The 10,334-nt window shown below is 38.6% G+C and overlaps 1 protein-coding gene across 1 annotated transcript in view; it reads right to left on the bottom strand.

Moving 5' to 3' along the window:
• Nucleotides 1–9,133: 9,133 nt before the first annotated feature.
• LOC100954054 (olfactory receptor 5H2-like) overlaps nucleotides 9,134–10,334 on the bottom strand; it is an 11,646-nt gene continuing 10,445 nt past the window's right edge. Inside the window, exon 4 of the mRNA XM_012801483.1 lies at nucleotides 9,134–9,208. Coding sequence (XP_012656937.1) covers nucleotides 9,134–9,208 — 75 coding nt within the window. The remainder of the gene's footprint in view (nucleotides 9,209–10,334) is intronic.

Below are 10,334 nucleotides of genomic sequence, written 5' to 3'. Positions count from 1 at the left end.
TTCAACAATTAGAATGAAATTTTATCTAAATATATTTTTAATTTAATAAAAATAAATATTTTTATTTATTTAATAAATTTATTTTATTTAATAACTTTTTAAAATTGTATTTATTTATAAAAGAGAGTATTTTGTTCTCTTACTGACCTGATCCTGGTATAGACAATATAAAGAACAAATGGCAATAATTTCACTTGTTCAGTTTGCTTTCCATGTAAATCCAAATAAAAAATAGTTTAAAATACTCAAATTCAATTTGTATGTGAGTACTTCATGAATCATGAACTCTGGAGGGTAGGATAATTACATTTTCTGCATATTTCTGAGGGATACATATTTATATATTAAATATATGTTATTCTTATGTATAAAATACTCAATAAAATAAATATGTATTTATGTACATTTAACTCCATATGTGTTTTTGTGCCATATATAGGATAATCAAGGAAATTACTGTCAGAAGTGTTAAAGGTATAGAGTTACTATTTAATTAATAGACTTTAAAAGTATTAATCAGAGCGTGCAATTACATAGAATGAATCTTTAAATCAGAATCATCAGAAAGATTTCTTATATAACAATCATTTTGATTTGAATCATTAAACCCAGTTTTAAAGCATTTAATATTCTAGTGAATCATAACTTATAAACTCATTATACTTGAGAAAACAAGATTTTAAGTCATCTTTAAAGGCAACAATTCATTTTTCAGATATTTTGCTTACTCAGATTTTAGTCATGAAAATAAATAGGAAGATTATTAACTCTTTTTTGTTGTTGTTCCATTTGCCCCTGGCATATTTGGCATCTTGTAAACCAAATCTAAAATTATAAATTAGAAAGCATTTTAAAGTTTCTTTTTATAAAATGACAAATATTATGAAATAATTTCTCTCTTACCAATAACTTGTAAGAAGTTGGGGAGATCCTTTAAAAGTGTTAGGCTTTCTAAAGCAGAAACAAATACATTATTAGCACGGGAAGTACAATTACATGGGCAGAGATTCTTTGTAATCTACTTGATTTTGGAGGCTTCATTTCTCAAGCTCAGGAAAGTGTTGTTTATATAAATATTCTTTCAACATAATGGTCAACCAATTATATTTCTATGGTTTCACCAGGAGAGGAAGGTGTAGAGAACTGAAATTCCCCTATGAGTGCTGTAGGATTCCTCATAGGACTAAGTGAAGATCTCCAACTGGGCATTGTGGATTTAGATGAGTGTGAGAGATCCAGAATATTCTACAGGGTATTACAGCCTTCAGAATTATAAACATTAAGCCACTCTAGACTGTTCTAGTTTTAACAACTGAAATTATACTTTATGCCACTATTTCCCACAACAGGTGACACTTTTTGTTTGTTTTGGTTTCACACTCTATCTCCCTGGCTAGAGTGCAGTGATGCAATCATAGATCACTGTAGCCTCAAACTCATGGGCTCAAGAAGTCCTGCCACCTTGGCCTCTAAAAGTGCTAAGATACCAGGAAGGAGACACCATTCCTGACCCACTTCTGACTTTTTTTTGCAAATTTTATTTTATATACAAAGTTTGATGTTCTGAGTGCATTGATCATTATGGTTTCATCTGAGCTCATCAAAACTTGATGTTTTTATTAGTCTTTTTATTTCAAATTAATATCAGGGTACAAATTTTGAGATTATGTTGTTCTCACTTCCAGGGTAAAGTTCCAATTGTAAAGGAGCCCCTCACTGAAGGAGAGAATAAAATGCACTCAAATAAAATTAAAAATATACAGATAAAATTTAGTGTTATATACCCTAGCAATGTGCACATGAGGTGAGACCCCACCACATGCCCTTCCTCCTTCTGCCAATCATCGTCCCTGTCTACCTTCCCCTTCCCTTTCTCTCTTCCCTCTGCCCCTGTATTAGACTATATTTGTGTTTTATTATTCTTATGAACATGTAAATGGTTATATATTGATTTCACATTAGTATAGAGTACATTGGATATTTATTTTTCCATTCTTGCAACACTTTACTAAGAAGAATGTGTTTTGACTTCATCCAGGTAAATGTAAAAGATATGAAGTCCCCATCTTTTTGATGGCTGAATAGTATTCTGTGGTATACGTGTACCACAATTTGTTGATCCATTCATGGGTTGATGGGCATTTGGGTTGCTTCCATTACTGGCAATTATGAAATGAGCTTCATTAAACATTCTGGTGCAAATGTCTTTGTGGTAAAATGATTTTTGTTCTTTGGGTAGATACCTAGTAATGGGATTGCAGGATCAAATGGCAGGTTAACTTCTAGTTCTTTGATGATTTTCCAGGCTTCTTTCCACAAAGGTTGTATTAGTTTGCTATCCCACCAGCATTGTGGAAGTGTTCCCTTCTCTCCACATCCACACCAGCATCTGCAGTTTAGGGATTTTGCAATGTGGGTTAATCTTACTGGAGGGAGGTGATACCTCAGAGTGATTTTGATATACATTTCTCTGATGATTAGGGATGATGAGCATTTTTTCATGTGTTTAGAGGCCATTCATCTTCAGAGAAGATTCTGTTTTATTCACTAGCCCACTTATAGAGGTTGTTTGCTCTTTTCTTGTTATTTAATTTGAGTCCTCTGTAGATTCTAGTTATGAGGCAAAACTTAATTTTAATGACACCTGCCGCCTCCCGACCGGCGGGCGGCGGCGGGTTGGGGAGTCGGAGTATGAAATGGGAAGACAAATAAGACAAAGACAGACACATTGGGAAAGGGACTGAGCTGAAGCTGTTTATTGTAATAGGTAGGGGTTTATATAGGTTTAGTTAGTGGGGGAACGAGGGTTATGTATGTAGTCCTGGTTTGTGATAGGCTAGTATTGTGAGGATGAAGTAGGAAGAAGGTGGAGAGTGATATGAGTAAATTTCTTTGGAATGTGTGCACGTGTTAAATCGCCTCTGGTCTTTTGTATCCTTTCTTTTAATCAGCAAGGTCGTTAGGTACCTCCTTCTAAGATGCACTTTCTCTTGAATGTGCTGTAATATAGTTGTTAACCCTTACAGACACCAAATATCTAGATTCTCTGAAAAAGCCAAGCCCAAATAAAGAGGTTCTACTCCTGCAAATTGCAGTTCAAATCTTTGGCATATGGGCAGCTTCCAAATGAGCTGCATCTAGCAAGAAATCTTACTAGGCAAGGTCAGTGGGAGGAAAACAGAAAAACAAAGCCAAAGTACTTCTTTACGAGGTGGTCTAGATCTGTGCTTTCCAAATTTCAATCCCTACATATTTTCTAGCAACCAGGTTAAAATGCAGATCTTGTTTCAGTAGTTCCATGGTAGGGCTCTGGATTCTTCTGGGAAGGTGATGCCTATGGACACTTGCCATCCACAGGTCCTTGGCTATTGGAGAAGCTATGCTATCTTATCACAGATACTTCATGATTTGAGAAATAAAAACTTATAAATGTGAGTGGTCTTTAAAGAGAAAAGCAGAAAGGACCTAGGAGGAATGCACAGGTGAGATCTCAGGTGGTGTGAAAAGCTAGGTCATGAAATTTATTCTTTATTCATTTAAAAGGTAAAGAAGTGAAGGATATTGCACATGGTGATATTCTTAACATATTCAGGTTTTCCTCTTAAGGATAAGGAGTTGTCAGTTTATATTCACCAGAGAAATAATACTCAATTTATTTAATTTATAAAATTTAGATTTGATAACTGAGTGGTGATATCTAACAATTGCCACAGTCGAGAGGTTTTTTGTTTCTTTGTTTTTTTGTTTTTGTCTGTTTGTTTGTTTCTTTGTTTTTCTTTAAATGTAGCCTTACATGGATGATGACTGTCAGAAGAGGGAGAAAGCAAAGGATTTATTTTTTGGTAGAGCCATTAATTAATTACAGTACTTCCACAAAATTTTCTAGTAAAAAATAATATAGATAAAAGAGGAGTCACTGTAAAATTCTGCAGAAAGATGGAGCAAGCAACATGATGTGCAGAGTACGATGAGCAGAGGTCGCTATTAATATGACTAGAAGGTGATTTAAATTTGGTCTTAAATTTTGAGTAAAAATTTCTTTATTTGTTTTGTTGCCTCCCTTGGGATAACAAAAATTTGCACTGAAGCATCCAGCATGGGTGGTCTTCTCAATTCAGGAACGTTCTATGTCAGTGAAATCTCTAAGGTTCCGGTAGTATAGGGCATGTTGAGATTTCTCCAGTGAAGGGTAAGTTGCAGCATCAAGCCCCTCCTATCATAAAGAGGAGGCAAAATCCCAGTGGTTCTCTTTGGATTATGGAGGAAACATTTCCTTCTGGGTCTGTGTTATCACACTCCGTTTACTAAGTGAGCAGTAAGCTGCTTGTTGCAAACAAGGTGTGGAAAGCGAAATCTCAACAACTGCCCCAAGCCACAGTACAAAGGAATGCTGCATGAGATATTTGGCAGATCCTATGCAGATGAGTCACATTCTAAGCCCTTAAAATGTAGGCGCAAAGCTCTGCCATCCTCTGCAGATAATATACCCCCTTTTGAGAAATAAACCTACTCTTACTATTTAGCCTTAGTGGAAACTGAATGCTTAATCACAGGCAACCAAGTTATCATGCAAACACAGGTGCCATCATGATTTCTTTGCTATCTCTGACCCACTAAGTGATAAAGGTGGGTTGGCATAGCAGCACTCTACTTTTAAATGGAGAAGGGACAGATGAGACTGGGCCCAATCAGGCTCTGAGGGCATGAGTAAGTTTCATGAAGAATGAATGAGCCAAATACACCTGGATTTCACCCCTGCACAGCCTTTCCTTTCCCAGCCTGCACCTGTGGCTTCATGGGGAGATTATATGATCACTTGACAGAGGAAGTAAAGACTCAGGTGTGGCTTACAGATGATTCTGTAGGATATCTAGGCACCAGGTAAAAGTAGACAGCTATCTAATTGTAGCCACTTCTTGGGTTATCCCTGAAAGACTTGGTAAATGGAAATCCTCTCAGGGGCCACAGGACAATAGAGCACCTATTTGTTCACTTTGTTTGAAAAGAGAATTGGCCAGGTCAGCACTTATGTACTAATGCTTGGGCTGATGGTCAAAGTTTGGCTAGATGGTTTGGGACTGGAATGACCATTATTGAAAAAACTAGTGAGAAAGAAATATGGGGAAAAGGTATGTGGATATTACTCTTTACATAGAAAATGCCATGAAGATATCTGTCTGACATGTGAACACTTACTGAGAAGTCACCTCAGCAGAGGAGAATTTTAATAATTAATTGGATGGTCTTTCCTCTGCACACCAGCTAGTGTCTTACTCCAGGCATTCCTGCCATCTCCCAATGGCTTTATGATAAAAGTGGCCGTATTGGCAGGGATAGGGGTGATGCATAGTTTTGGAACCATGGACTTCCACTCACCATTCTATCCTGGCTATGCCTACTGGTGACTGCCCAATCTGAGAGCAGCAGGAACCAACATGGAGTCCCTGATATGCCACCAAAGTCCAAAGTGATCAGCCAGCTATTAGGCGATAGATTAATTACATTGGACCTTCTCCAACTCAGAAGTAACAGGATTCTCCTTAGTCAAATAGACATTTACTGTGGATACTGATTTTCTTTCTTTGCATGCAATGAATCTTCCAGACTAGCATCCATCAATTTACAGAATTCTTTGTTGACAGCCATAATATTCCACAGAGCATTGCTTCTGATGGAGGAATTTACTTCAGTACACAAGAACAAAAACAGGCTATTAAGGCATTAAAGAAAATTTTTCTCTAAACCCTAGCTCTGGGCCTGCCACATTCTCAGAAAGCTTTTCTTTTATATATTCATGAGAGACACAGTTAGCTTTTGCAGTTTAACACAGCCTTGGGGTTCACAGTTATGCCAGTGGCCTATTTACCAAAGAAATTAGAGCCCACAGCTACAGGAGGTCCTGCCTGTTTGAGGGTGATGGCAGCCATATCTTTACTCTTACCAGAGGCCACTAAATTCACTATGGAGATTCTCTTACTGTTAGAACCTCCCACTGGGTCTCTAAGCTCCTCCAGGGAGGGGTGACAAAATGGATTTCAGATATCTCCCTATTAACATTTCACACTATGTTTATGGGTCCCCAGACTCTACCATCAGCACTTACCCAGGACTTAACCCCACCTCTCTTCTTCCAGAAGAGATGATAGAGGAACTAAGCAGGTTAGTGCATCATGGAGAAGAAATTATGCTCCATTACTGCCTTCTCCAGACAGATCTATCTTCAACTCCCATTCCTCAGCTCCCTTAGTGGTTTAGTGATGGCAGCAGTTTTGTTGAGGATGGGGACTGGTGTACAGGGTACACAATATGAAAGAGAGTCTAGAAGTGGTGGAGGCCCAGGATTTACCACCAAATACATCTTCCCAACTAACTGCATTTACAACCCCCACCTGAAATTCCCTGTTAGCTGAAGACAAGACAGTGACCATATAGATTCTAAATATGCTTACTTGATGTTACAAGAGCATCCATCTATTTGGAGAGAGAAAGGACTCTTTACCACTCTAGGAATGCCTGGGCAGCAGATTCATGTGTTTTTAGAAGCCATTCAGGACCATCTGAGGTGGCAGCTGTGCATTGTAAGGGACACCAAAAGGGAGCTTAATAACTACAGCAAACAGGTGAACAGGCTACAGGTGTGGCTGCCAGAGGGACAGCCCTAGGGGAAGTATTTCCTGACCTTGTTGGAGCCCAGTCCCTTCTACTCCCACTCTTCCTATCCCAGCTTATTCCACCTCAGCAATATCTGACAGATTGAGTTGAGGACACCACTTATGCCCCTCTGGATGGTTGGTCAAAGGAAACCTCTATTCATTATGGGATAAAGAAGTCAAAACCTTAGTAGAAGCCACCCACAATGTTACCCACTTCAGGCCAAAGCCATTTAGACCTATCCTGGAACAACATTTGGTTTCTCTTTCACTAGTCTCCACTATTAAACAGGTCACTTCACTTTGAACTTACTGCGAAACCATAACTTTTATGGGGTTTGAAGGCAAAACTTGCCTCTCCAGCCCAATATAAAGGAATCTATCCTGGCAATAACTGGTACATTTTACTGAAATGCCTCCCTGTAGAGGATTCAATATTTATTTGTATTTTTTGACACTTTTACTTATTGTAAAAAGTATAAAGCTTCCCCTTGCAAGACTGAAAAGGCTGAAGAGATTTCCCAGAAACTTCTGGAGGACATCATATGCTACTTAGGTACCCTTTGATCCCTACAAAGCAACAGTGGCACTGCTTTTACCTCATTGGTAGTACAGAGAGTCTCTAGGACCTGCATTATCCCTTATTATCTGCACTGCATCTGGAGGCCTCAGTCAGGTGGAGAGAGCTAACCAGAGCCTCAAGCTCACCCTTCACTGAAAGGCCCAGGAGACTGGACTCGGCTTGCTAATACTCCCAGTTGCTCTTTTGCATTTATGCATTGCAGCTAAAGGCCCCTTTTCCTTGGAGTGCTTCTGAAATTCTGTATAGCTAGTCTTTTTCTGTGATCACTGTAGGTTTTGATTTTCAGGAAATGATGGACACCAACATAACCTTCAAGTAGCTCACGTTTTGCAGCCGTTACAGGAACACAGGTTACTGCCCAGAGAACCTTCCTTCCCTGGTCATTTCTGTCAGCCAGGGCACTTACTGCCATCAAATAGTGAAGAATGGGTCCCCCACATCCCAGCTAACCTCAGTGTGGAAAGATCATTATCCTGTCTTACTTTCTACCCCAAATGCTATTCAAGTCCCAGTGATTCCTAATTAGTTCCATAATTCATGGGTGTACCCATGGAAGGACTAACATGAAACTTGGGCCCTACAGTTGAGAACTCCAGCACAAGAGCAAACAGCTGTGTACTCCCTTGGAGCATCTCTGGTACCTGCTCAAGCAGATTTTTCCTGCTGTGGCTGTTTCAGATGAGTAGTGCAAACTGTTTACCCATTGGTGAGAGACTTTTTTTCTTGGAAAACCAAATTGCCCACAGCCTAAGAGTCCACTAAACTTGCTGCATACGTCTGTCCACTCAGCCATGGGGTTTTGCTGGACTAGTCGTGTGGGAAATATGGAAGAATCTCTCTCTTACTGTTCTGCAATGTTTCAACACCCACTTCCACATTCAGATTTTTGTAGCCATCTGAGATCCAGTCTTCCTCAACCCCTTAGAACCCATACCTTCTGGGGCCATATTCACTACCTCAGTAATATGGCCTGGGACATCTTTCCCATTCGTATTACTTGTGCTTACAGTCAGGGCCCAGATATGGTGACTTGCTTCTCAAAGGATAAATTATTTTTTTAACCTGTCAACCACCCATGAGACACACTACTCAGGGCCTGGGATCACTTCCCATGATCCTGACTGTGCCTTTCTTTCTGTTACTTTGCTTCCTGGAAATTCTAGCATTGGGATCAATTCTCATGTCCATGTTGTCTAATTTTGTCAATACTAGTCACTGTTTCAGAGGAAGAATTCACATAAGTGCAATAGGTAGTGTTATCTACCATGCAGACTCTTTACTATGAAGGGCAATAGTCAAAGGTAACACAGTTATCAAGCAAAACTTTAGTGAGGGATTCCAGCAAGAGTAAGAGGAGTTTCCCTAACAATGATGTTTAAAATCTTAGATAACTTTCTTGTGCATCCTAGTGGGCATCTACATCTCAACAGGGGAGAGAGAGTGCCAAAGAAATATTCATCTCTGTTGGGAGTTCCCCTTGGGAGATCATGAGCCACGCTGGTAAATAATTTTGTGGGACTGTTTTAATATGCAACCTCCTGTTAGGGAGTGAAATGGTGGTCACTGTGAATCCTATGAAATATAATCCCTAAGGACTAAGGTTAGTAGCCATTGGCCTCCCAACTGCATACAAAACTATATCCCAGAGCAGCATTATACCCTCCAGCGGGGCCCATCTGCAGCCAGCTCCACTGAAATAATAATCACTGTGACTTTGCCTTGGTTTATTGACCTCTTAGTTCTGATTCTATCATAGTTAATGTTACAAATGGAAAGAGACCATGAATTTTGGGTTTCAACGCTTTGCATACATTAGGAGGGATCCTTATTGCTTTATAATATTCTGGGGGGACACCGCTAAAAATTGAGTTCTTAGCCTGCGAAGTGTTGGATATAATTTTTACCCTACATAACTCTTGAGGAGATTGAACAGCTGTATATAGAGAAGTCTTCTGTGCAAATTTAGTGTCAGTAACTGAAACCCACAAACATTAAAGAGTCAATCAGTTTGTTCTCGACATGCTGTAGTACCATTATCTAAGTGCTTTTCCCTGAAATTTTAGAACAGCACTTTACCCCTTGCCTGGCATGACCTTTTAGGTCTATTTATAATTTAGTTTTCTTTTTCTTTTTTCTTTCTTTTTCTTAATTGAGCAATAATAATAATAATTCAAAAAGGGTAACATTCACATTGTCAAATGAGAGTATATCTATCACAGAATGCTTTGACACTGAGGTTCAGTATGAAGTCATCAGTTAACTTCTTCTTATTATTTTTTTTCCAAAGTTTAAAAAAATAGACAACTAATGTTTAAAATAAAAATAAAAGATAATTTCAAAAAATAGATTATGCCAAATCTTATAGGCAATGGAAAAATAAGAAATACTTCAAAATCATTCTGTTTCATCTAGATACGCCTGATGTTAAAATTGAGATCCCTTCTCAATAGATCCTTTCTGATGTCTATTTTAACATTAATGCTGATCTCCAAAAGAAATGGGGTACAATGAGGTGTGTATGACCTTCTTTCCCTTCATGACCAAAAATTTAATTAAGATTTTTCTGGGGTCCCACTGGACAAGAGGGGTTCCATTAGGTCAGTAAGGGTGTTTACAAATTTCACCCTTTTGGCCAAGAATTGCCAGAGGCAGCATTCATAGCCAAATTTTAATTTTGTCCCACCATTATCAGATTTGTGTGGCTACCTGCCCTGGGTCCTTCCTGTCCCCTGGTGGCCAAGGGGTTTTATTGCCAAAAGGCTTACAGCCATTAAACATTCTAAGCCTGGTGGTCCACAGGCATTCATTAACACTTCAAAACACTTTAGGCCATGTAAGCACATAAACCAAATGCCAAAAGCAAGGTTACAAAATTAATTGCCTATAAATATGACTTTGGTTTTAGTTTTAGACTTATAAAAATTTGACTGGTAAAACATAAGCATTTTGATAAAGCCATTGGAGCATAAGGATATACAGACCTACATCAGAAAAATGTATACATCATACCTACTTCTGATAATGACAGGAGAAGGAAGCATATTAGTAGGCTACATATTCAAATTGTCTAGTAACAAATTATGTTAATGAAAATAGAAGGA

The sequence above is a fragment of the Otolemur garnettii genome, unplaced genomic scaffold, assembly GCF_000181295.1.
Source record: "Otolemur garnettii isolate 467f Iridium unplaced genomic scaffold, OtoGar3 scaffold00009, whole genome shotgun sequence".
NCBI lineage: Eukaryota > Metazoa > Chordata > Mammalia > Primates > Galagidae > Otolemur > Otolemur garnettii.
Note: the sequence above shows the minus strand (reverse complement) of the source record. Positions and strands in the feature narration are given on the sequence as shown.